Genomic DNA, 27,763 nt, shown 5'->3' on the forward strand with positions numbered 1-27,763 from the left:
CGACAGCCCGTCCCAGGAGAAACCCTTCGATGTGGACTGTGAATCTCAGCCCATCCAGTTCGCTGACGCAGATGAACCTTGCTGCTAGCCAGAAGCCTCTTCCCTGCTTTTGTTTCTCTCAGCACAGAGACTATCCATATGGGCTGGGGTCACACTCTTGCTGCATCTTTCCACAACTCACAAGTCTAAGTGCTTTCCTCTCTCTGAAAGTATGTGTGAACATAATCACATGACGTTTTTTTTGTATTATCACAAGGCGTCAGGCGTCCCACTTTCCTGTAGAGATTTAACTCCTTTATGGTCTAGGGTTTATGATGATAAAGCATAAAACTGTATTTAAAGAAGCTGCACACCCTCTCAGCTTAGTCCAGCAAGAAAAGCTATTTCTTAAATTCCAAATTGGAAACATTGTTTACCAAATTGGTAAGTTACCTTGATGTTTTCCAAATTGGAGTCATGTTTTTTTTTTTTGTACAGCCTGGGGAGGGGGGGGGGATAGTCTCTTGAAGCTTTTGCATCTTTTTTTTTTTGTAGGCTAATGGACTTGGGTCAATGCTTCAACATTAGAGTAATTTCTCAGGGAAGATTTGCTCGGCGCGTTATAACCTAGCTTTGTACGGTGTTGCCATCTGCTTCACCTGGTACGGGGGCCTTTATCTCACCCAGTGAAGTGGCAATGTCGGGTTTAAAGGTCGGAGAAAAACAAAAAAAAAGCGACCACTTGCATGATAGAATAATGCTTGAAAGAATTCATACCACTGTCTCGTGTTGTCTGAGTGGCAATATTGAGTTTCTCTGTATTTAATTTAATTTCCTTCCTGTGAAGTCAACATTCCTACGTGGATACACCTCTGACGGTCCTGTGTATTAACCTCTACTAGTCATTTTCCCTCGTGGTCTGTTAATAACATAAATATGTTCTATATGACAGGGTGCTTGATAATATCAAACATCAGCAAACAACTAAATATTTTTGTATTATTATTTTTAATCAAGCCTTCAGTTTTAGAACATTTTCAGAGAATTATTTAAGATGAGTCGTATCTGTGGTAATAACATTTTGTCTATTGTGTAAGTAGTTGTGATCATCCTCATTTTTTTTATTTTATTTATTACAGCAAATAAGTAGTTTTTTTTCAACTCCCAGCCCATTAGTCTCCCTCTTCTCTGTGTTGCATGTGTCCCCTTGTTTAGACTTCCTGTTTTTCTCAATACTCTTTCTCTTCCCATCACTCCCTCCCTCACAGTCTCCTCTCCCGTCGACACTTCATCTTCCATGTCCTCCTCTGGAAGTAGCACTCCCTCTGCCCTCCCTTCCTCCTCCTCCTCTTCCTCCTCTTCTTCCACCTCTTCCTCCACCAAGCCCCACATTGTGGAGGCCCAGGAGGCAGAGGTGAGACTGTTGCCCCCCCTGCTGAAGGACCAAGCCTGGGGGGTTCATTCCCAGGAAGCCTTCCTGCTCTTCTGCCTGGCGTTGGGTGAGTGGTGTCGGCGGCATTGACTCGGCTCACACCTCCCGAACTGGAAATCCATTCCTCTCACTTTTTAACCCTCCCCATTTCACTCTTTCTCTTTTTCTTTCTGCACGTTGCATGTTACCATTTCCCAAACTTAAACTCACCAAGAGTGTGTGTGTGTCTGTGTGTTTTTGAATCGGTTTATAACAAGCCTGTCCTTTGCTTCAAGGCGTAGTGGAGAACTGTTCCTCTCCATTTTAGGTGTCTGGTGAGATGCCTGAGTGAATGTTTAAAAAAAGAGATGGTACAATATTGAACTGTCAACCTCTCAGTGGTCTGGTTGTCCCACAATTCTCAATGATATGTGAATGAAAGGTACAGTTTTGTTTATAGTATTATGTAACCGTCTGACCTGTAAAATTCCGAAAAGATATTTTTTTTTTCTTTTTGTTTTTTTATCCAGGGTGTTATTGGAGAGTCGAATGTCTTACATCTTAGTACTTTATCTGGATAATTTTTGTGCCTGTAAACAAGTGTAAATATAGTTGTGTGTTTGTGTATATATATGGATAAATACCATTTGAAGATGTACATAAATCTAGGGGACGTTTTGAGACTATTTCTCTTGGTAGTGAGGCTAAATAAATCTTGTCAACTGTTTTCAACACTGGCTGGCTTTGTTACATTTTTGATGAAAGTCATCATTATTTTTTTAATGAAATGTGGACTCGTTACTGACGATAAGTGGCCAAAGGGTTAGGATCCTGTTGCATATACTGAAAATATAAACCACATAAATATCGGTGACAAAATCAAATTATAGGAATTCTGTGTAAACTATATCAGCTCTGAAAAATCTAGCTTTATCAGTTCAAGATGCACTGAATGAGTGATGAGATCAGGCATACTTTTACACTGCATGTGTGTGTATATGTGTGTGTATATATCTTTATCTCACACATCACACTTCTAATCTTGACAGCCACAAATGGACCTACCAAAGGCACTTATTCCCATATCCCGTACGCACAGTACGTCTGTGTGTCAGTGTCTCGACCATTGGGGTGGGGGGAGATCAACATGAAGTCCTATTCTGTCCCTCAGGTCCCAGTGATGTGCACATTCACTGGCTAATAAATGGACACAGTCTGGACACCCCCATAATGGAGTACCGCCGGCCGGTGGGCCAGAGGGAGGTACTAGTGAGCAGCTGGCTCCGAGAGGGGCCGCTGATCAAGGACGCCCGTTACCACTGTGTCGCTGAGGCCAGCTCGGGAAATGACATGTCTGAGGTGGACCTCCGCCTCACTATTGGAGGTATCTGGACCTGAAGCTTGTATGGTTGTGAAAATGTCCAGTGTGTGTGTGTACCTTGACTATAAGTATTTTGAGCATTAAAAACCACTTGGGTCTCCAAAATGTGAGCTATATTGTGAGTAACCCATGTCGAGAGGTGATGGAGTGCCTGGGATTGGTTTCAGCAATGCCACTGCCATTATTTCCATAAAAGACGTTATCATTTGACAGATGAGGAGAGCGTTCCATCCAGGGATTTGAACCAGTGGAGAGGTGCACTCACAGAGCACGAGCAACTGCTCAAAAGATGGGAAAAGGCCTGGGTAGGTCTATCTATGTTCATGCATGAGTGTGTTTTCTCACAACGCCATAATGGTTACTGTCCCAGGTCGACTTGCAACATGTGCATCCGTTTTAATCCGCCTGCATGTTTGGCTTTAGGCGAGTAGTTTTGAGCTCTATCTATTTTAGCACTGGTGAAGTGCAAAGTCCAGATTTATTGGGGCAAATAATTAGGTACACAGAGCTAAAGCCAGCTGATTTATATTCCATGAAATAGTGTTTACTGTTCTGCAAATTAACTTTATACTTTTTTTGTTCTTGAAGGAGTTGTTTGTCAAAGTTTGATTAAAAAAAACGGCGCACTTATTTAACACAATTACTATCCATTCCTCCAGTTTTTGGGGATGAACTACTTTTATCACATTTAACTGCATTACATTTTAACACATTTTCTGTTCCACATGATTTATTAACCCCACTCAGCTAATTGTGTTCTGATAACAAAACACTTATGTTCCTTTTTAAAAGGACATACATTTTCACCAAACTTACTGAATTTCTTATTGATAGTAAGTCATTAAATCTATTTATAGGACTCAGTCTCCATCATTAAGGGAATGTTTCATCACCCATCTGTACCTGTAATGAACACGTTTGGATAAACATGAAAGTTTCAAGTCTCAAATCCACGCTCTCTTAAGTTTGATTGAAAATGTGCTACTTGCAACAAGTTTGATCTAGTTTGAACGGAAAAACACGCAAGCGCCCTTAATGCAAGTTTTCAGACTGAATTATCTTTATTTTCATTATTATATAAATTACTGATGGAACTGGAGATGGGCCCTGGAGAGGGCAGTGACTCGGAGACCTACGACCAGGCTAGTTGAACATCCTCCACCTCTTGTACAGTACAACTCTGTTTCCCTCCACAGGAAAGCTGTGATGGCCACTGAGCTCTGTGAAGACGTCGCGAGCTTCACTTGTGTCGGCAGAATCTGGTTGTGAACGCGGTCCTCACTCAGCCCAGGTGGACCACACCTTGGACACTGACACACACGGTGTCACTTCTTACGTAGGAGTTTGATGGAGAGTTCACGACACCGACCTGCAGCGGGAGAGGGGAGGGGCTCACCTGGCTGTGATGATGGCGTTGGGACTCCTTCCAAAGCTGACTAGTAGATGAAGGTCATCGGTCGGAGGATGTGTGTGCTGCCTTTTCACCGAATATGCATTTATTTCTATTTTTATTGATAAAATGAACATCCTGAAAGCAGTGCTTGTATGGAACAAAAACACTGATGGTTTATGGGGAGCATTGATCTATTTGTGTAAGTGATGCAGCATCTGTGGCCTGTAAAATAGTTTGGTTACTTTGACCAAGGTCTTGGATGTTCACTTGAGGTTATATAGTATTTTTTTTTTTTCTTCCCTTCCAGACAGTCAAAGACTTTTGATTGCAGGAATGGAGAAGTTTACGGTGGGAAGTAGGGTTCTTTTCAGCCACAGCATATCTCTGATAAAAACCCAAGCATCTAAAAAGCCATCCTTCGCATGGGTTTTCACGGTGTGCACTTTACTGATTTCTGTCTGCAATTCACAATAAAAATGTGACTACCCGTTGGCCTCGGAAGCAAAAAATAAATAGTTTGTTTTATCTTTGCCCTGTTTGAATGAAGCATATTCACACACGTTCTATGTCAGATGACTGATTAAATATTCACAGACCTGATTCACCCATTTTATAAACAAGTTCTAACTCCTGCGGGTTCTGAACTAGAGTGCCACTCGTCAGCCTTTTTCCACAGAAACACTTTCTACCATCTAAATTATTAACCGACCGACCGTCTTGCATTTCTCCTTGGAAGCCAGTTATGACATTTTCATACGGTTAGAATATAATCCTTGACTGAAAACCTTTTCTTTCTAAATGTAGGTTATAGATCTTACCTGCTGTTTATGCCTCACTGATTTATAAACAAATGGGCATTTAATATTGTGTTCTGAATAAACTAGGAATGATCAGATAAAAACGTTCGCCCTTAAATTTTCAGTACAGGACACTTGATGTATCACAAAAAAAAATGCAACTGGGAAATAAATGTTTATAGGCAAAAGTTCCAGTAGCTCTGACGCTCTGTGACGCTATCCAGCACAACTGGAGTCACATCGCCCTCGTGTGACCAAGTAAAGGAGCACAGGCAGAAAGGAAGAAAAGAAAAAACACAAGGGTCAATTTATCAAATATATCATGTTTAGTATAGGCATAATCTGATACTGATTTAAAAATCTCTAATCTCTACACAATAACGGTAACAAAAGCCATGTCGACTGACTAGGTACATTATTTTCTGAAAATCACAGACACATGATATGTACAGATAACTGCATTTTTCTCACAAAATGTGGTTTTTAATTTCTAAAGTTATCCTGATGACCAGTTTGAGAACAAACCAGTGCATGGTCTGTGTGTCATGTAAACTAGTGAGGTTTACTTTTTTATTCATGACAAATGCAGCCCTAACAAAAACGTGTTGTAGCATTTATTCACATTCATGCATACCTTGAAAATTATAAAGCAAAAAAGATGATCTTTTGGGATGACTATCACGTTCAGGTGGGCTTGACACTGTCTCTCAGAACATGAACATATAGCCACCAATGTGTGCAGCTCACAATGGCTACACAGTCTTTACTGACGAGTGAGTGCATGACCTCTGTTGTCCCGTGTCAATATTTGGCAGCAGTGCACCAGAGGCTTTTCTCCATTCCAAGAAAATATAATACAATTGAGTTAATGTCCCATTTTGTAGACTAATAATCCGATTTGGAACTTTAACCAATTTGTTCTTGACATCTCCAGTGCATGAATTGGTTTGCAGGGCATTTTTGCAACAGGAGCAGTGCGTCTCCTCCTGCAGGTTCTGCGCCACCTTGTAATCGCGCCAACGGAGAGCAGATGACGCTCGTTTACTTCCGGGATGAGCTGCTCTGTGGCAGGGTTGCCCACGACTTCGTTGAGCAAGATGCATGTTGTTGTTCGTAGATGTTATCAATGTGCACGTTGCCTCTTGGCCCATTTACAGGCACAGTTTGCGGCCGGATGAACTGGTGCTAACTGTTGATCTTGCAGCTTCAAGGTATGCCTTCATTCAGAAGTAGGTTACTTTGGCCCGTTGATGAGGAGCTACATTGGCAACGCTGTATTTGTCCTGTATTTAGCCATCTTACATTGTCTTATTTTTGGTTACATATGTTTTATTATATTGTCTTGATTATTTTTGACTTTTAGTTTAACTTTTCTGAGAGCAATAGACATGTCATTACACAAGGAAAGTATGCTGGATCAAAACCATATGTAAGACACATTAATTATGCTTACAATAAAATTAGCACAATTAGCATACACATCTTTTTTATGTGTAGGTAGTCTATATAAGGTAGTCAGTGAAAGATATTTAAACCTATTGTCTCATGTGTTCAATGCATATTTCTGGGAATTGTAGTTTTTAAGAGCATAGATGAACCTCAAAGCGTTTATAATACAAATTACTAAAAACACAACTTTAAAATTTTGCCCGGCATATATTTGGCAGTAAATGACAGCTGGTCAAAATACAAACAAATCCAGTCATCTCATACATTAAACAATGCAAATTAGTTTTTACTTAAACATGTATTGCATCAAATAGTGATTTAACTTAAATGTATTGGATGAATGGCGTACACACTATAAGGTGACTGTGTCTATAGAGCTACATACACACGTATATGATCCTCTTGTACTTCTGCTGCATCTGCCACTTTTTAAATGAACCTTTCGCAGAAAGCTCAAATGATGCCCCAGACGTGATTATGAAAATGAGCTCTCAAGGCTACACATTGTCCACACAGGAATTTTTTACATCACGTGCCTCTCTTCAAGTAGGCTATCAATATTGTTTCCCTTTTGCTTTTCATTTTATTATGTTACATTGATCTTTTAAGACACATTACACACTTGTATAACCACAGGCAGGAATGTTAATTAATCGTGGTCACGAACAGCCTCATTAGGCCATGGATGCAAGACAACAGTTCCATTCAGTGTGACCACGATGGCAACAAAATGTTGAGTAACTTTGTATTTGTATTTTTCATCAAATATAAAGGTGTCCCTGGCCTACATAATATGAATAGATATTTGGGGTCAACAGTTTGTTTCCATCATTGCATAACTTGTCATAAAAGTGGGAGGGGGCTGTCTCTCACAGGAGGAGAAGTAGATGGCTGCTAGAACACTGCAGTGTTGGAGTAATAAAGAAAACCAGTGGCAGTCAATGGATGTAGTGGACATATATTTATTTTAGTATAAAGCTGGCACGCTGTCCCCGTGATGAAACATATATTGGTTTTCTGAGTGTGAACCAATTTTCAATCGTATAAGTCTTGTTCCTGTGTCTCATCATGCAGAAAACTATAAAAATGTAGATGGTCCGACTGACCATTCAGTTCTCCTCATTCCATCCACAAAAAAAGTCTTATTTAAGTTCACTATTTGCCTTTATCAGTGTCAACAGTTGGTAAACTTTAACAAAAGCATCGTATCTAATCTAGAAAATATCAAATTAAAAATATATTTGACAGGACAAATGCATGAAATGCTGTAATTATGTATTTTGCCTTTTAACTTAACAATATGCTAAAAAGTCTATTGTCATCTGCACCATATGTGAATGTTTTATTGTGAATGTTAATTCTCCTCAAACATTACAATTTAAATTATAAGCCAAATCTTGAGCTTTTCATTGCTGTCCTGGAATAATGAACTTTTTGATGAAAAAAAAAGGTTGGATTTAACCAGTTGCTTGTGTCTGCCCTTTCTGTAACATTGGTTATTTTGCTTCTAGCTAGTCTGAAAATAACTCTTGCTTTTTTGAATGTTTTTGGTAACCTGGCAACAGTAGTGGAGTGAAGTGTCTGCTGCTTTCCTTGCCAATGGATGCTCTTTTCCCCTGTCTCTCCTTTCCCATTCACTCCTAATGTATGTCTGATTGAGATGAAAATTGGATGTTAAATCACATGTTTAATTGCAAAATAACATTATGTTCCTATTCACTGGAAGTAGTTATTGTTACAACTATTACATTTGGCTGATTATTAGGATGAGTTATTATATATAACATAAAATATATTTTGTGAATGCTCTTCGTTAATATGAATCATATATGAAATAAGCGGAAGACACATTCATGTTTATGTTGTCAGGTATTCTTATTTAGAAAACTCACTTACTTGTAGGTTGCGAAGATGTTTGAATAATCTCATTGGAAGAGGATAATCTTCTTTGTTATTCATTAGACCTGTCCACAGATCGACCCGATCATATACTATAGGAAGTTACACTGTGACCTCTGCAGACTACTTACTGCAAAGGAAACGCCCCCAGTGACCAGCCATCAACGGCCAGTCTAGCAGCAGCAGATGTTCTAGATATTCCCACCTTTTCTTTTCAACTGAGCCCCCTTCTGTTCGTCTCCACAGTGGCAGGGAAACGGTGTTTCAGTGCCTCAGGATCTCTGAGCACCAGTTCACTGAACACTACCATGTCTACATCGTAATCTGAAGCAGGCTAGCCATATATCCGCACCCCTTTTCAGGGGTAATAAGAGGACTTTTCTCACCTCATTTAGATTATAGTGGAGGTGAATCATACAGTTTTAGGGTATTATGTATGTGAGTTTACAAATTATTATAAACTAAGAAAGACCAACAGCCATGCTAGCAGATCTAAAGGGATGAATGCAACAATGCTAACATGCTTTATGTTACCAAGTTTTCACCATGTTGATGTATTTACTAATTAGCCCTAAACATAAATTAAAGCTGAAGATGTTGCAAATGTCATTAGTTTTGCAGGTATTTATTATTGGTTTTATAGACAAAAGCAGACTTCTCATATCTAGTCCGTGATTATCAATTGTATCCGCTGTAGCTAATACGCGTTAGCTCCATATATAAGGTTGTATGGCAGGATCAATGAAAATTATTTGACAGAATTAATAGTTCTAATTTTATTAAGGAAGGAAGGCAACAGAGCTGCTGCAGGAGGTTGAGCTGTACCAACTGGATATAGTTCACCTCCCCGCATAGCACTTGTTCTGGAACCAAACTCCGGAAAGGGCCTGGACTCAAGCCTTTTCTGAAGTTGCCCAGGTTGAGAGGCTCAGGGTGGAGGTGGGGATACTCATGAGTCCCCGGATGAGCGCCGCTATGTTGGAGTTTTCCCCAGGAAACAAAAGGGTTGCCCCTCAGCGACTGCGAGTCGTTGAGTGCAAGTCTTTGACTGTTGTTTGTGCTTATGCACAACAGTAACCCGCCTTCTTGGTGTCTCTTAAGACCAACTGGGGACTATTTAGTTTAGATGGGGTACTTCAACACTCACATGGGCAATGATGGAGAAATGGGATGGGAAACAATGGGGGGTGATTGGGAGAACCAGCCTGTCTGAACCCAAATGGTGCCTTGTTGTTGTATTTATGTGCTAGTCATGGATTGGTCAGAACAAACACCATGTTTGAGCATAGGACAGTTCATAAGTGTACCTTGTACCAGAAAACCTGAAGACCTGAAGTTTGTATCATCAAATCTTGGGCTATGTCTTCGACACTCGGGTGAAGAGAGGAGCAGTCAACTGATCAACATCTGGTGATGAGTTGGATCTCAGATGGCGGTAGAGGCTGCCGGACAGACCTTGTAAACCCAAACGTCTAATGAAGGTAAACTGTGAATGTCAGGTTGAGGCCTCCTGCCCCATGTCGAGGCGGCTGCCAGGAGCTGTGTTCATTGGTGCCTGTCGTTGCGGCAACCTGCCTGAGAACCCGCTGGTTTGGCCCTTTTTGGCACCACTTCAGTGTCTTGTAAAAGTCGGGTACAGTGCCTGTGGAGTAGCAGTCTGTGGTGGTGGTTGCCATTTTATATTTTTTTAAATGGGGGACCGGAGACCCTGGCAGGACTGTTGGGTCATAGAAGTTTGCCCATTCAGTTTACATGTATTTTGTGGACTTGGAGAAGGCTTACGACGGTGTCCCTCAGGGAGTCCTGTGGGTAGTACTGCGGGAATATGGGATACCGAGGTCTTTGCTATGAGCCATCTGTCCGGAGGTACCTGAAGAAGGGCATCAGGGAGGCGCAGATACAAGCAGACACTTTAAGAGACACTTTGAGAACAACGACCCATGGAGCATGTGGAGAGGAATTAAAACCTTGACTGACTACAAGAGCAGCACCACACAGATCAGTCAGGACAGTGACCTCCCCGACACCCTGAACCGCTTCTTTGCCCGCTTTGATAGACAGCACAGCGGAGCAACAGCTGAGAAGACCCAGCCTAAGGAGGAGGAGCACACACTCTTCCTCCAGCACCACCAGGTGAGGTCTGTTCTGAGGAGGATCGACATCACCAAGGCAGCGGAACCAGACAAAGTGCCGCACACTGAAGGCCTGTGCCGACCAGTTGGCAGGGGTGTTCACTAACATCTTCAACCTCTCCCTGCAACAAGCTGCAGTCTCCACTTGCCTTCAAGCCACCACCATTGTCCCTGTCCCGAAAAAGACCGCAGTCACCTGCCTCAACGACTACTGCCCAGTCGCCCTGACCCCAGTCATCACTAAGTGCTTCGAGATGATGGTACTATCGCACATCAAGAACGTCCTCCCAGCAGATCTGGACAGCCACCAGTTTGCGTACCGAGAAAACAGATCTACGGAGGACGCGGTCTCCATCACACTTCATACAGTCCAATCTCACCTGGAGCACCCTAACACATACGTTAGGATGCTCTTCATTGACTTCAGCTCTGCCTTCAATACCATCATCCCCCATAAACTGGTGCATAAACTCAAAAACCTTGGACTTTCTACATCACTCTGTTCATGGATTCTGGACTTTCTATCAAACAGACCACAGAATGTGAGGATAGGGAACCTGACATCGACAACCACCATCCTGAACACTAGTGCACCGCAGGGCTGTGTGCTCAGCCCTGCCCTTTTCACCCAGGACTGCTCGCCCATTTATTCCTCCAACACAATAGTGAAGTTTGCCGACAACACCACTGTGGTGGGACTCATCTCCAACAATGATGAGACACACTACAGACAGGAGGTCCAACATCTGGCTGAGTGGTGCTCGGACAACAACCTGGTCCTGAACACCACCAAGACCAAGGAAGTCATAGTGGACTTCAGGAGATCCAGGAAGACCACACCCTCTCCACTCTACATAAGTGGGGAGGAGGTGGAGAAGGTGGACAGCATCAAATTCCTGGGACTCCACATTACCAAAGACCTCACTTGGTCCCTGAACACATCACAGCTGGTGAAGAATGCCCAGCAGAGGCTCTTCTTCCTGAGGAAGCTAAAACAAGCTGGCCTGCCCCCTGAACTTCTGGTTAACTTCTAGTAAGTGTGATAGAAAGCATTCTCTGCCAGTGCTTTAGTGTGTGGTACTCCAGCTGCACAGCAGAGAACAGGAGGGACCTGGCACGGGTGGTTAGAACCGCACAGAGGATTGTGGGAGTTACCCTCCCTGACCTGGACACTGTGTATGCTGGCCACCTCCAGAAGAAAGCCAGCAACATCTACAAAGACATCACACACCCGTGTCACTCTTTGTTTGTTCCACTGCCATCAGGGAGAAGATTCAGGACTATTAAAACCCGGACTAACAGGCTGAGGAACAGCTTTTCCCCCAGAGCAGTTTCCTCCATCACCCCCACACCTACCACCCCACCCAGCTCACACCGGACAGTGCTGCGGGGGGACACAAATAGACAATAACACAACACTTTTTTTCATTTTTAAGCCATTGATGCCTGTGTTTTACGTGTTATTTATTTTTAAATGTCTTGTTTTAAATTAGAATGTCCCGTCTTAATGTTTTTATACATGTTTTTACTTGTTACTGCTGTACTGACTGATGAGTCGCCAACTTAATTTCGTTGTATGTTTTTTACAATGACAATAAACATCCCTTACCCTTACCCTTCCTTGGCCTTGTTGGCCTTTGCCAAGGTTGTCCCTTGTCACAATCCTGTTTGTTATTTCCGTGCACAGGATTTCACTCTTACAACAGACCTCACTAAGGCCTCTAGAAGGGCTTCTCCCCCCTAGAGGGGGACTTGGGGTTAATAGGATGAATAACCGCGAGACACCACCATACAACTGCAAAATGGTGATTTTTATAGTCCTTTGCTGCTGTTTGATATTGCACAGACACACATTTTACAAGATATAATCTGTCCTTGTTCTAGTAATTTAAATGTTTTATTCTTATAGACAATCATCATCTCAAAGGATAATACAATTGCAGAGGACTTTTATTATAAATTATTAAAATATCAACAAGAACATATAAAACATTAGCATACAGGATGTCATTCTAATAATTAAATCAAATAGGATGCTAAATATATATATTCAAAAGACAAATGTTCCCCCAATATGTGGACCAAATTTGTCAATCCAAAATACATTTGCTGTTCTAGTACATTTGTACTATCTGCCCTCTTGCATATAAACAATAAATTGCTAATTAAATGTGTAGGTGGTAACTGTTCACATGAATGTAAAAAAAAAAGCTGTTAATGGTGACAATCAAAATCACGGGGGTGGCATCTTTCCTTCAAATGTCTTTTTTCTGGATATTTTTCGTTTTTTTTATTTTGTGAACAGAACATTGGCTTATTGAATCATGCTAACAACTCATATCTGAAGATGTACGTAACGTTTTTAAAGGGCAGTCAAGAGAAAACAAAATGTACACCTGCGTCTGGAATGGTATCTTCCACTATTCTGCTAGCCTCCCCTGAATGAGTCATCCAGCCAGCTCCTCATTGGATAAGACCATGCCATCCCAAGGGATTGCCTTGCAGAGGCAGAAAGGCCTTGCTTCCATTCACAGAAACATTGGTATGCCAGCCTGCTATTTCATTCACATAAAAGACTAAATATTGCATGCTTTTCGTCCTCTGCTCTTTTCCTCTATCTTTTTGCCTCCTCTTTTGATTTGCTAAGGGGCCTGCCTTTTCTTCCCTGCTTCTGTGTTTGCCTTTTTTTTTCTGAGGAGAGAAGGCAGACGTGCTTTCTTTTTTTTTCTATATTTGCCAGGCAGGAAAGAGAGATGTTGGGAGGGACTGCAGTGCGAAATCTGCAGCAGAGTGAGAGCGGAAGCTGCTTATGAATGAGTGTCAGTCTTTCAGCTTTGCTAGATGCTCCTGAGGACATTTTACATGAATGGTGTCTGGCTGTGTGCTTTCCGCTACCGGGGAGACAAAGATGCTTCATTGCTGCTGGTTTTAAGGAGACTCGTGGGTCTTTTTTTTCTGTTATCCGTTTGGTTGTTTCATTGACTCATCTGCCTGAGAAACATGTCGTTCGCATTGTGTTTTTTTTCAGTTGTGTCATTCATGTAATTCAACCTGGACCAATTGCTGGGTATTTTAGACAAGCTGTGAGATTGAACGTGCTTCCTTGTTGTGACATTTTTTTAATTCCTTTGTTGCAGAATACTGAATTAGTGCTTCAAAAGAAATTTAATGGAAAAAAAATGCTTTATTCATTTTTGCATTAATGCTTGATTATTCCTATTTTGGGCAGAAACCACATGTATTTTAAGAAGTCATGGTTTTTTTAGTACATAACTGAGGCGTGATGTCTGCCCATATTCTGCAGCTATTATAAATTAATATGGACATTATATTAATGATGTTGCGTATTTCCAGTCATGCTAACATTTTACTGTATTGTTGCTATCAGTGACTTACGGTATAGATATTTATTTCCCATTCAAAAAAAATTAAATCTTTATGTAACATTTAAATAGAGATTTAATTTTTGAAACAAAGACATCTGTCTATTTTGCTAAAAGATTGGCTATCAATTAAATGGACGCTAGTTTGCACTAGTCATTTCATTTCTGTGATACGTTTATTGTGTGCATCATCCTTTTATTTAAACATTTAGCAGTTTATTCATTTCAATTGGATATTAATTGCGTATAACTTGAATTCAAGCTGATTGTTCTCAATAATTATGTTACGAAGTTAATAAATCAAGCTTCCTCTCATTCTTAATTTCCTTTTCTCAGAAAGACAAATGAGGAGGAAAGAATTAAAGAGAATAAATATCAGACTGGGGAATTTAAAAATTGATTGGTTCTAGTGTGCTGTAAGTGGGAGGTTTTTTCTCCCTCCGACAGGAAGTGATTTGCAGTGTTCAGCAAGCCTTTTGTTGAGAAGGTTTTCTCTGATCAGTGAGTCATGCTTTAGCTCTGAGCCGGCAGGCAGCAGTCAGTAGAGAGTATTTGCTCTTCCCTCGCAGTATCCGTGATCATCGACAACATAGACCTTTCTCTGTTCTTACTTTTTGGATTTTTGAGGCTGGAAATCAGCAGCAGCATCACCGCTGGAAACCAAACAAGCTGCACCACAACACTGGCAGCCTTTTAGAGACCTTTTTCCTCTCCATCCTCTTCTCCCTCTCCCTCAATGCTGTGTTTCCATGGATTGTGTCTGTATATTTCTATCTGACGGATTGGATTGCAGCTCTGGATTTTACTGAGAGTAGATTGGACTTTGGCGACAGCAGCAGCAGCAGCAGCAGCAGCAGCAGCAGCTCAACACAACCACCACTGTAACCTCAATAGAGAAAATTACAGTCAGGTGGCCTGTGATTGCTAAAAGGCGTTTGCTGCCTGTACCGCTGCTGCTATGTTACAGGAGAGGGTAATCAGCACGGCTCAGCCACGTCTGCCAGCACACTTGTGAAAGAGGCAGGCTGTGCGTGTCGGTTGGTGGAGAGAGGGGAGAGAGCAAGAGAGAGAAGGGTATGCTTCACCGTACCAAATACAACCGCTTCAGGAATGAGTCAGTAACATCCGTCGATGAGCTTCTCCACGGCCTGTCCATGAACCCCAAGGTCTCGGCCACCCCCCAGTCTGCAGCCGAGACATCTTACACACCCCCGGCTGAGGTCCAGCCCTCCTCCACCACCACCGCTTCCAGCACCCCCGCCGGCCACGGCTCTGACCACCTGGAAGATGGAGGCACCACCCTCTGTACACTCATCAACAAGGTGTCCGGCCTGAAATTCAGCAACTCAGGCAGCCTGCTGGGCATCAAGGGTCTGCCCTCGGCTGTCAAGGACCTGGCTGTGTCGAAGCTGCAGGGGGGTGGGGGATCGGGCTCAGGCAGCTCCGGTGGCCCGAGCCCCAGTGCGGCGACGGCAGCAGCCTCTGGGGTGGGCGGCTCTCTATGCAGCTCGGCCTCTCATTCGACCCCCTGCTTGCAGCTGGAGCCAGCCGTCAGCATGAGCAAGAAGAGCAGGCTGGACGAGCTCCCGCCCGGCGGAGAGGACTGGAATCCAGGTGGAGGTGGTGGACTGGTGATCAAACCCTCCAGAGGATGGCTACACTCGAGCGAGAAGATCTCTGGCCCAGGAGTGACATACATTGTGAAGGTTGGTCGTCTCGTTTCCATTTTTGCCATCCCCTTCTTTTCCATTCTTTCTTTTCTTTCAATGGCTCAAGCTCAGCAACATGCAAGGGGGATACTAGCTTTATGAGAGATAATGTTGTATTGGTACATAACAACATGCCCTTGAGTGGGCGTATGTAGGTTGGCTCCACCAGAATGTGCAGCAGCAGCAACCAGAAAATAGGCATTGAATAATTCAGGAAATACAGAGGTTAACATTGGGGGGAAAGTAGAGGAAAAACAGCGATTATCAGTGTCATTTTGAGTATACTGTAAACATTTCAATTCATACAAGTCTGTCTTATGTATGTGGACCCACAGCGTTATGCTTTTGTAACCATGGTGATATGTTATTCTGTACATTGTGCATCTCTATGAGCTCTATGGCGGTTTCTGCTTGCAGACAGTGAAATGGTGAAAATGGGAAAAACAACATACAGTGCATGTTTGTCTGGTTGCAGCCGTAGCTCACGTTGTTGTTGCTCAGCCTTCATACATCATTTAAAGCAGCACAAGTTGGCGCACAAGTATGAGAGCTGTGAATGTCATCATGCCGGCAATGAGTCACTAGCATGAGGAGCGATGATGCCGAGCCCTGGCTCTTCAAGGTGTAAAGTGAATGAAAAAAATGGAACAAACCATTTTCACTGAAACAATAACTTGGCAGTAAAGTGTGCATCTTTTTTTTTTATCAATGCTGCACATACAACAACAAGGTGGTTTTGGGGGGCTGGATGAGCATACTGGAGGGGATTGCTCGGTGACGTGTTGTATTCCAAATCAAGTTACACACTATGATTGCCATCATGTGACACCCACCACAACTTGCCCGAACAAAGCCGACAGTATCTGTGACCAGCGTGACATTCCATTAACTGCATTAAGGACGGCAGCGCTTATTTGTCCAGTCAATGCCGCTGAAAGCATCCTCACTGAGAGGGGAAATGGGTCCGGTCGGTGCTCCCCCACCCTCTGCTTTTCCTGTGGTTTGAGGTCCTGTGTGTATTGAGTTCAATGTGGTGTTATGCGCACAGCACTTTTAATTAGCGTCATGTGGTCACTCCTCGCACATCATGCACCATTACTCTAAAGGGACATGGATTGACAGTGACACTTTTTACACTCACTTTTTGCCCATGTCAGTATGCAAAACAAGCTAAAAAACTAAATAATAAAGCCCATCTTTTTTTGCCTTTGTTAGTATATTGTATTTATTTATTTCACGTTTGTTCCTCGTCCTTATTCTGTGCATATTTTTTTATTTTATTCCACATTTATTAATACTCATCGCATTAACCTTTAGCCACGCGGTATTTATGGATAAGTGCTTTGTCCTCCTGACCTGACATATCCTGTCTAGACTGCGCACAACTGGACTGTTTAATATAACATTTCTAATTCAGCAACAGGACACATTATGGACTAACAACACGTTTTGATACATCTTTTCTCCTGAGTGCAACTAAATGATAACAGAGACACTTAAATTCATGAGCAAAACATCAAAACTCCAGTAGGCAATAGCTCTAGCTAATGTTATAATGACTATGTTTCAGGTTGTTTGTTATAAAGTTAACTGTGTATGCGTCTGTAGTTGTCAGTACATGTTAAAGGACCTGAAACCATATAGAGGTTGTATTGTTCACTGGGATCAGTTATGGCCTCTTCATAGCTGGCTTCCCATTGATATTCATAAATAATTTGAAGTTCAGTTTTCCTGTGTGAACCATGTATTTGTTTGTTGTACAGCATGAGAGAAAAACATGTTCATGTTGAGCTCAGAATAGGTCTCCACCAATTTTAGAATCGTGAGATATATTTTGGGGCCTGCTGAAAGTGCACTTCAATGTGTTCTGAAAATAGATAACATAAAAAATCATGTTGACATTTTTTATTTGTTTGCTGGTGCTTGCAAAACGCTTACTGGACAGAAGGGGCCTCATAATCTGAAAGTTATGATTCTAATAACTTGAAAATATGAAAATGAAAACGTTAGGGTGTCTGGATGTCTGTTTTGTTTACAGACAGATTATGAATGTGATTCTAATAACGATAGCAACTTGTCAGCATCAAATGTTCTCAGTCTGTGCAATATTAACTTTTGGCCTTTGTTGTCTTGGTTTTTAACTAGAAAGTAGAAAACCACGATACACATCTGCTGATGAGATACAGGTTTAAGTCAATTTGGGAAGGTTGGATGAAAGGATCATAAATTAAGTTAAATTAAATGAATATCCAGTCACATCCCTTATATAACCATTCATAAGATCAGTGTAGTGTTTATCACTTGAATCTATTCTCAGTGTGTTCTGTGCAGACTGTATATTAATAAGTGACCCAGTGGAAGACAACACTGTAATGTCAAAACAACATTTGTCAAAACATTTGAAGTTATTTGTTTTTTTCACCACAATGTGGGTGGTTGGGTGGGTGCTATTTGATTTTTCCACATTACCTTGTGGAGTTTTATTGTAATTAAACAAATCAGAACGCATTGTGTGTGTTACATCCATGTTTGCTAGTTAGCGGCCTTCTTTTGGACGTGCCACAGGAAGGTGTGCAGACCTTTGGTCATGTGTGTCCTCAAGCATGTGCAGAAGATGCAACAAAGCAGGGCCTCTCTTTGGAAAAACACTGCTCCACAGCGCTCCTAGTGGTGAAACACCACCAGTACGGATCGGTTCAGTCAAATGTTTCCTTTCTGGAATTAGTGCCTGTTTTTAGATGTTAGGTTTACGTTGTTGTGAGTTTGTTTTAAGTGAAGGACTGCAGGTATTTGGATTTAGTGAGTTTGGATTGGTAATGCAATAATTCAGGCATATTTATATTTTCTGTACAAGATTATGTGCTTGTTATGAATGTAACTTTTGACATTTCTTCTTTCCAGTATCTGGGCTGTATAGAAGTCCTTCGGTCGATGAGATCCCTGGATTTCAACACAAGATCACAAATTACCAGGTATGGGAACACTTCTGACTTTTTATGATGCACTTGATTAACAAAAATGTTTTTAAAGAACTCTCAGTAAATCTAACTTTAAAATGATGCCACTAAATGCTGCTTTTTGTTGATACTCAAACATAACACACTTATGTCTGGTGTGTATTTGTTCACAATAACAACTTAACATAATTATTAACTATCTAAAATGATTTATTAGAGGTTTTATTTGACAGTCTTAAAAAAAAAGTCCATACCAGGTCTAAAATATTAGATTGTTGAACCGTTTTGGACTAAACTCTAAACGTACCTTATAAGAATAGGACATTATGGGTTTGCCATGTTGTGAATGAACTTGGTGAATACTGTTTTTATCATTAGCAAGTTAGCTTAATGATATCTATGCTCTGACCTGGGTTTGTGTCTGTTTATAACTTGTGTACTTAGCAGACACACAATGATTTGAGTGACTAAGAGATGAAAGTAGACGAACAGCAGAGAACATGAAGAAGAAATACAGAAAATAGCAGAATTTATTTTTAGCAAAACTTTTATCAACTGTACTATCAGTGTAAGTTGGCCAGTGAAAAGCTTTCAGGTGACCAAATGTTTTAGTGGTTATTATTACATACGTTTAGTATTGAAAACTATTTACTTATTTTTTTTAAAAATAAATCACTGTTCTCTGTCATTCTTTTGCAAATATAAACGAATATAGTGTACAAGCAGAACATTAGTTCTCAGTATTAATAAGGTTCAATCTGTAATAAAAAAAAAAGTAACTTGATATTTGATGTATCTAGATTATATTTAAGGTGCCTGTTATCACAATTTGTTTGCATGGAATGTTCTGTGACTCCATGTGTGTCTTTTAAATCATTGACCAATGTGCAGCGAAGCAAAGGCCAACCGTGAATCGGCTCGTGTCATGTCCACTTTTATGCTCGACTTCCTGAAGTCAGTCCAGACTTACGTTAGCTCTCTCTCTCTCTCTCTCTCTCTCTCTCTCTCTCTCTCTCTCTCTACGTGTGTTTCTGTTTGCCTCTAATAAAGAGAGAGAGAGAGAGACAAACAGAGAGAACATGTTATGTCTCATGATCTTGCTATTATTAGATTTTGCCTTTCTGAAAGAACCTACTGTTGTGTGTGATTTATCTGCGTAGAAAGGATACAGAACTGAACGTTTCTGTTTCGGTCATGAAACCGAATTCACTTCTTTTCAGGGGGGAATTTGATTTGACTGCATCAAAGCAGCTCTATTTTTAGCCACTATTTAATCCATATGTTGTTGTCTTTTACATGAAAACGATAGCGCGGATAAAACAGTTCACTTCACATCTGAAAGACAATTTTAGATTTCACTCTATAATGTGAAGCGCTGTATACTAGTTGCATGGTTTCGAGAGGTGCTCTGCATTTGTAATATTCCCTACGGCACCATATAAAATACTCTACACTGGATATTGAATCTTGACTCTTGTGGCCAAGGGGATTTCATTTTAACAACCTGTAGAGTTCAGGCTCACTGTAAATATATTTATTTCCTCTCGTGCTAATAGACTAATAAACAAAAAAAAATCCAAACAGATTGCAGCAACAGGTATTCAATAGATTCAAAAAAATAAAGCAATGAATATATTCAATAAAAGAACAAGACCGTGCATGTTAAGCACAACAAATATAAGAACTTGCATTTACTGTCTATCCAATATTTTATTTCCAAAGGATTCCTGAACCGTCAAGTAATTAACAAACCAGACTAAGAATAGCCATAATAAAATAAAAAATACAAAGACCTGAATTATTCCATTTTTACCTTACGATTCGAAACCACTAAGAAATCAGCTGTACTTTGTGATGATTGCTAACTTTGGCTCAACATTAGCATGGAGCATTGCCACTGTTAGCATGATGACATTTGGCTGAGAGTTCTGCTGTGCTTATGTACAGCCTCATAGAACCACTAGCATGGCTGTCAAAGATAGCAAAATAAAAATGTTCTTGGCAAAGTACATAATCATGAGTAGTAACTGAGTAAAAAAAAAAAGGAAAAATAACAGTGATTCTGTGGCGGTCTATGGTCACCATCTTGGCTTCACCCTCCTCTCGTCCTCCCTCTAGGGAAGCCATCAGCCTGGTGTGTGAGGCTGTTCCAGGAACCAAAGGAGCTCTGCGGAAGAGAAAGGTACATGGGAGGGAGGGAGGGTGATGGAGGGAGCAAGTGATGCCCACACTGAGGAAGCTGAGAAAATTAATGTTAGTGAACGGAAAGGTACAGTAGAGAGGGAAAAAAAGAGGAAACAGCATTAGATATTCATTTACCCTTCCACGATCTATATATAGCATCGCAAGTTTCTCTCATACTTCCTTCATGTAAAAAGAGGGAGAAAATGGAGACAGATGGAGAGAGGAAGAAATGATGAGAGAGAGAGAGAGAGAGAGAGAGGCTGAGGAGAGAGATCAAGAGGTATGGGACTGCATGTGCGTGGGCGTAGCTCCAGCCCACGATGCATTGCACACCGCGCACAGTGCTTAGTGACTCATGTAGTGCACAATATCTGTGATCAGGAGGCTGAGCCTAGTGTGTGTGTGTGTGTGTGTGTGTGTGTGTGTGTGTGTGTGTGTGTGAGCGCCTGTCTTCCATGTGCATGTGCATGGTGTGTGTCCACGGTGTGCGAGGAGACTGTCTTAATGTGGGGTGTGAAATGAAGCATTACTCTGCTCTCTAGAGTTTGTTCAAATGTCAGAGAAGAGTATAGAACACAATCAGGATGGACTAGTTTCTCTCTCAGAATAGATGTAAGACATAAGATAATGTTGTGTTGGCTGTGTGACAAATGTACTCTGGTGACATCAGCTTCATGCTGAGCACTTTTAATGGGGTTTGGCTAATTTTATCTGGCGTCTTTGGCTCGTCTCTTAATCAAAATCACCACTCACAGCAGCATTATGTATTAAACTGTTACGAGAGGAAATTTGCATTGCTGTAATCGATAAACATATTGAACAATAATGTTTCCGCTGTATGCATTTACTCGTGGGGAAATGGCAATGATGAAAAAATTGTTTGCCATTTTACAAGTTACAGCGAGCAGCAGGTTAGCTTAGCATAAAGCCTTGGAAACCAGGGGAAACAACAAGCATGGCTCTGTCCACAGGTAACCAAATCCACTTTGCAGGGCCCCTGAAGCTTAAAAATTAGCATGTTACATCTCATGAGTTCTTGTTTTACACAAGGTTTTAATGTGCCAGACTATTTCCTGGTAAGAGGCCAGTGGAGACCCCAGAAAGTCACCTTGCCTGGGCAAGAAATAGTTTGAAGAAATAACTTCTCAATTACTGAGCTTTAGAGGTGCTGGTAGTTGGATATTGTTACGCTTGGACACCGCTATGCTAAACTAAGCAGGTCTGCCTGCTAACCGTCTGCTAGTTGTAGCTTCATATTCACAGAGTGATATAAATCTTAACTCTCAGCAAGAAAGCAATTTTTTTTTTTAATTATTCCTTTTTGATATTCTGTGTAATTGGTAAAGAAGTGACTTTGTTGTGGTAACTTGTCTCATTTGTGTCTTTGTCTTCCTCTATTCCTCTCAGCCACCATCAAAAGCTCTGTCCAGTATCTTGGGGAAGAGCAACCTGCAGTTTGCTGGCATGTCCATCAACCTAAATATATCCACCAGTAGCCTCAACCTGATGACCCCTGACTGCAAACAGGTCAGTGTTCCACCTGTTGTAAACAACAATAGACTCTATGAGCCACCTATGTGATAGAAAGTAAATGCTATATTAAGGAAAATAGTAAGGTAGCACTATTATATTTGGCGGTCTACACAAACCTCCTAGTAAACCATATATACTGTATTTGTGTGTGTGTGTGTGTGTGTGTGTGTGTGTGTGTGTGGGGGGGGGGGGGGGGGGGGCTCCGTGACGAGCTAAGTAAGGGGACCTTGTGGTTTAGAATATTTGCCACACAGTGTGTGTCTCCAAGGTCAAGATTAGAATGAATCTCTAAAGCAAAACAAAAAAGTTAGTTTCTAAATTTAGATTGATGCAATGGTCGAACATATTTTTAGCTGTTGCTGGAGTGACAAGGTGTTTTTTTAATAGAATTTAGGATTGTTGTATAAGGAGGTTTATGTAATGTAACCAGCACGAGCACATGACCTCTCCAGATGTTGCTAGAATAACCGGAGGAGGTTGGCAGCCTGACTTTTATTTTTAAATTTTTAATGTTTTGCTTATAGGGGTAATTAAATAGTGGTCGATGTGGTGGGGGTGGGCAGTGGTCACAGTGTGCTTTGCTGTTACCCTTGTGTCTTTCTTGATACTGCCAGCAGATGGTGCCAAATTGGAAAATAATACATATAATTAATAATCCGACACATTAATTCAGACACGACAGAATAACATTCCTGATATCGTGAGTATCAGTTCTGCTGTCTCTGTTCCTTAACTCAGAGTTATAGCTGCATTCAAACTAAACAAGTACCAACCTCATGTGACCCTTGCATGCTTCCAATATGGCTGCCTCACGTTGCCTTAGATACGGGCAGTTATCTCTCATTTAATTATTGGGGAAAGGCAAAGAAATCAACCATATTCTGATTTACATTTTACACTATGTGTGCAGAATGCATGCATGTGCATCTGTATCTATGTGTGTGTATAAAGAGGCATTTGAACACTCACATGTGCTGCATAAATGTGTTCTTGACAGATCATAGCAAACCATCACATGCAGTCCATCTCCTTTGCATCAGGGGGAGATCCTGTAAGTATCTCAATGGCCTGTGCCATATTAACTTTGTCTTGTGATCACTAGCAACTGCTTCATAACAAACATTGATAACCAGAAACCAGAAGTTAAAAGTTTGGGTATTTTGTGTCTTTTTTTTGTTTTGTTTTTAGGACACAACAGATTATGTTGCCTATGTAGCAAAGGACCCCGTTAACAGAAGAGGTATGTGTGCATTCCTTTGATATATTATAGAGAGCGCCTCACGCAACCTGCTTATTAAACTGTGTTGCTCCCGCCCTCGTCAGCGTGTCACATCCTGGAGTGCTCTGACGGGCTGGCCCAGGATGTCATCAGCACCATTGGCCAGGCCTTTGACCTTCGCTTCCAGCAGTACCTGCAGTGTCCGTCAGGCAAACTGTCCTCCACACATGACAGGTGAGATGTTCATGACACACTCGCAAATGTACATATTCACTAACACACACACACACACACACGTTTGCAGCTTTGAGTTTCATGATCAAACCTCGTCCTTTCCCAGGGTATTAAACATGGAGGAGTTGCCATGGACGGAGGAAGAGGAGGAGTCAGCAGAGCATCCTTACTATAACAACATCCCTGGCAAGATGCCCCCTCCTGGAGGCTTTATAGACACCCGGCTGACAAATCAGAATGCAGCGCCAGATGGATGCCAGGTACAACTCAGTTTATGTGGATTGAACTAGGACCTTGAGCAGAGTAAGTTTAGAATACGTTTACTTTAGTTGTCATGTGGAGGTGTCTCAGTTCCAATAACAAGTAATGTTGAGAATGTTTTAAATGTTAATGGTCATGGTCCATATCACCCCATGTTAAATATGTTTTTCAGCCGATTTCTTCCTAACCAGTGCAAAGCATTTTTGGTTGAAAACAAGATGTAATACACAGCGCTGTGCCGTCAGTGTCTGATTTAATATAGAATATATACGGTTCAGTTTATGAACTTACACTCATATTGTATTGAATACTTGTGCCTTCATGTACCCCATGTGAGAACCACATAACTGATACCTGTACCTGTGTATCATCAGATGGGCCCATGTTCAGTAGATCAGACATATTACCAAGGGCGGCACTGTGGGGAAAACTGGGGAGATGAAAGAAAGTCTATATTCATACAACAGGGTAAGAAAAACCAACGTTTTCCCACTACTTAAATACGTGAGACATGTTTTTTCTCTGCAGAATGTCATCAACTCAACACTTTGGCTGTGATTGTTTCTCCAAAACTCCTACTGTAGGATCATTTGACATAAGCAGTCTTCCCGAGAGTAAAGGTCCGGCACCAAAAACCGGAGAGATGCCGGCGTACGTGAACACTCAGCAGATTGACGCCCAGGTGCTCGCAGCGCTCCAGGCAGAGGCGGACCATGTGACCAAGGGCATGGCGGCTGCAGCCAAAGAGAGCCCGCAGAAGGACCTGTTTGACATGAGTAAGTCTGGGTTTCTGCTGGTCATGTGACTTGAGTAGCGGATTCATTAAGATCTGCGCCGTGCGTTCAGAGTAACATTGGCATGAGTTCCTGATCAGAGTTGTTAATGATAGAGGATGCGTGGCCTTTTGTTTCTCGGTGACGTCGGTATGGCATTAATAACACCATATCAGTATGGAGACAATAGGAGCGCTAATGTCAGTGCACAGCTATATTCTTTCCTCCTTTCAACTTGCACCTTAGCTTTGCTATTATTATACATAACAGACCTGTTTCATAAAGTTGTGTTTAACTGTGTATGAATAATTTCTGAAAAGTGCAGGAGTTATTATCCACCTACTGTAGTTCTTTTAACAGTCACATTTTACTATGTTCCTCCACTAACAAACTCTAGCAGATTATTGCACAATACAATGTGGACAAATTAATTATTTGATTTGTAAAGCTATTGAATAAGTAATGAATTGCAGTACTATGTATTAGGTTATTAAATATGTATTAAATATATGTTTAAGTACAGATTTGCATACAAATTGAGTGTAGAGATGGAAAAAAAATTGTCCAAATAAACCTGGGTTTTCTTAATCTATAAAACATTCATAGATTAAGAAGAATATTTTTGTAGATTAAGAAGAATATTTTTGTGTAATTCAGAAAAAAGGCATGCATGCATATTTTTGTCTATCCTCAAGACAGGGCATTTACCAAATGAATATTCAATATAGTTTTGGGGTAGACATATTTAGCACATCATCATCTTCTGCTCTTTTTTTTTTATAAATCCTCCTTGAGCTGCTATGCTTTACATTTCACGGTTATCTTTCTTTCTGTTATGTGTCTTTATGTAATGGTGAAGCACCACAGCAGTGGCTTTGCTTTCTTTATTCCATTTGGTTTAAACAGTAGGGAAATAGAAAGTTTCTTTAATGTGACGCAATTCGTTGAAATATGATGTTTGGGCGGAAAATGTAATAGTGAATAATGCAAAAAACCCTGCATTGTTCACATTCATATTTAGTTGCTAGAGCTCTACTTCTTCTTTGTGCATTGCTGCGTTTCTCACCACTCTACCGCCACCTGTTGATCACTGAAATAGTGTGAATAGAAATAGATGTGGGATAGATTAATACCACAACAGTTTGAAATTAAGACACTTCTTAAGTTTAAGCACCAATGATCTTGTATTTCAGAGACATCTTTAGGTTTTTAACTATTTTAGTAGCTGATATCATGGATTAGCATTGTTTACACGCTTAGACAGCTGAAAGATGTCAAGTTAAATCTGCACTAGAGATCGTTCCTCTGTTAACTCATCATTCTGCCACTGCCTTCAACTATACCAGAGCCCTTCGAGGATGCCATTCAGTCCCAGTCCCATCCGCCGTCCCAGGGGCCAGCCCAGCCCCAGGTCTCCGGCCTCCACAAGGCGGCGTCCGTGGACAACTCGAGCCCTCTTCTCGTGCGCTCGGTGGCCTTGCGGGCGCAGGAGGAGCTGGAGGGCCAGACGTGGTACCACGGCCAAATGAGCCGCCGTGACGCCGAAAAACTGCTGAAAGAAGACGGGGACTTCCTGGTTCGTACGAGCACGACCAACCCAGGGTCCTTCGTACTGACGGGCATGCACAATGGACTCGCCAAACACCTGCTGCTGGTGGACCCTGAGGGCACGGTAAGACGGGGTTAAAGGGCACGTCAGTGTGTTTCAGGAGGTACTGATGAGGGGATGAAAGATTGCTTCAATGAAACTCCATATTAGGCCCATAACTGACTTTTTACATCTCCGTCTCTTTTTCTAAAGGTACGGACAAAAGATCATATATTTGACAGCATTAGCCATCTTATTGGCCATCATCGTGACAACAATCTACCGATTGTGTCCGCTGGGAGTGAACTGTGTCTCCTACAGCCTGTTGGAAGGAAACAATGATGCCTGCAATGCCTGATGGGAAATGGGAAGTTCTGAACAGTCTCTCCTGTCGTTCTGAAACTTGAAGGGGAAACACGAAGAGGAGACGCTTGAAGGATGTGCGCTGACAGTGTTGTTGGGAAATTGGCCCGTGGTTATTTACTGGAGAAACTGGAAGACACAAGATTTGTTAAAGATGAAAAAAAATATTTATAGAACTGTTATTATTTTGTTGTGATGACTGAAATGCTATATTTTTGAGAAGACATAGGTGCATTTGGACATACTATTTTAATTTGGTGTTTTAAAAGATTTAAAAAAGACAATTGTTCTTGTAGTTTAGAGGAAGTGCAAATCAAACCTCAAAGAGGTGTTAACAAGAGTATTTTAGAATAAAAATCTGAAATTTTAGTTTTGTCTGTCAAGCACAACCACATTTCTACAGGAACCGTTGGCTAAGAGGTCGAGGACACAAGAACAAATGCTGTTTATAATGAATTACTTTAGGGAAGATTTCCTTTAATCTCACCAATAGTGTGAAGGCTCACTCAAATAGTCACTATATGAAATCTGCTTTTATTGGGGAACCTGAATGTGTTTTGCTTTGCAGTAGTCACAAAGTGTTGGGGTGCAAACAGACATCCTTCATAGTGCTGTCAATGGCTTTAAAGAAACTTTTTTTATGAAGTATTTTCTTGTGTCACTGCAGTCGCATGACTTAAAATCAACTGTTCTTGTGGACATTGTTCGTAGACCTCGATACCCCTTTATTTGGAAGGGGTGCTTGTGTATGCTGACACTGTAAAAAATATTTATGCTTTTAAACAAGTGATTATTTCTGAATTGGTTTTCTCTGGATTCTTCTTTAAGGTGTGTAGTAAATGATTAGTTTTGGGGCTTGAGTCACGCAAATGGTTATTCTCACATTCTTAATTAGCATTTTCTGCTTCTTCTTTTTTTTGGTGAACTTTTAAGTTATTATTTGAATGACCACACATGAATAGCACAATCAGAAAGTCAGATCAGTCGGATCATCTGTGTCGGTTGTACCGAGATGAATTATCAATGTGTTGAGATGTAATTAACACTTTTTACTTAAGATTAATTAGACAGACAGTGTGCACTTGATATACAGAATTTAATGTTTAATATTGGATCAC

General features: G+C 41.2%; 2 protein-coding genes across 2 annotated transcripts in view; both read left to right on the forward strand.

Annotated features, from left to right (window-relative positions):
* sema4d (sema domain, immunoglobulin domain (Ig), transmembrane domain (TM) and short cytoplasmic domain, (semaphorin) 4D) overlaps positions 1 to 4,646 on the forward strand; it is a gene marked incomplete at its 5' end in the record, with an annotated part of 29,237 nt that extends 24,591 nt beyond the window's left edge. Inside the window, 4 exons of the mRNA XM_079235618.1 lie at positions 1,248 to 1,478; positions 2,562 to 2,774; positions 2,985 to 3,076; positions 3,968 to 4,646. Coding sequence (XP_079091744.1) covers positions 1,248 to 1,478; positions 2,562 to 2,774; positions 2,985 to 3,076; positions 3,968 to 3,988 — 557 coding nt within the window. The 3' untranslated portion in view covers positions 3,989 to 4,646. The remainder of the gene's footprint in view (positions 1 to 1,247; positions 1,479 to 2,561; positions 2,775 to 2,984; positions 3,077 to 3,967) is intronic.
* Positions 4,647 to 14,900: 10,254 nt separating this feature from the next.
* On the forward strand, positions 14,901 to 26,624 carry shc3 (SHC (Src homology 2 domain containing) transforming protein 3; the record flags this gene model as incomplete). Its single annotated transcript, XM_079234824.1, has 12 exons — positions 14,901 to 15,530; positions 18,435 to 18,505; positions 20,609 to 20,672; positions 22,082 to 22,201; positions 23,205 to 23,258; positions 23,396 to 23,447; positions 23,531 to 23,660; positions 23,767 to 23,920; positions 24,296 to 24,389; positions 24,506 to 24,697; positions 26,041 to 26,366; positions 26,496 to 26,624. 12 exons carry the CDS (start codon positions 14,901 to 14,903, stop codon positions 26,622 to 26,624), a joined length of 2,016 nt encoding a protein of 671 aa, XP_079090950.1.
* Positions 26,625 to 27,763: the final 1,139 nt, after the last annotated feature.

Source organism: Taurulus bubalis, assembly GCF_910589615.1.
Source record: "Taurulus bubalis genome assembly, chromosome: 19".
In the NCBI taxonomy this organism is placed as follows: domain Eukaryota; kingdom Metazoa; phylum Chordata; class Actinopteri; order Perciformes; family Cottidae; genus Taurulus; species Taurulus bubalis.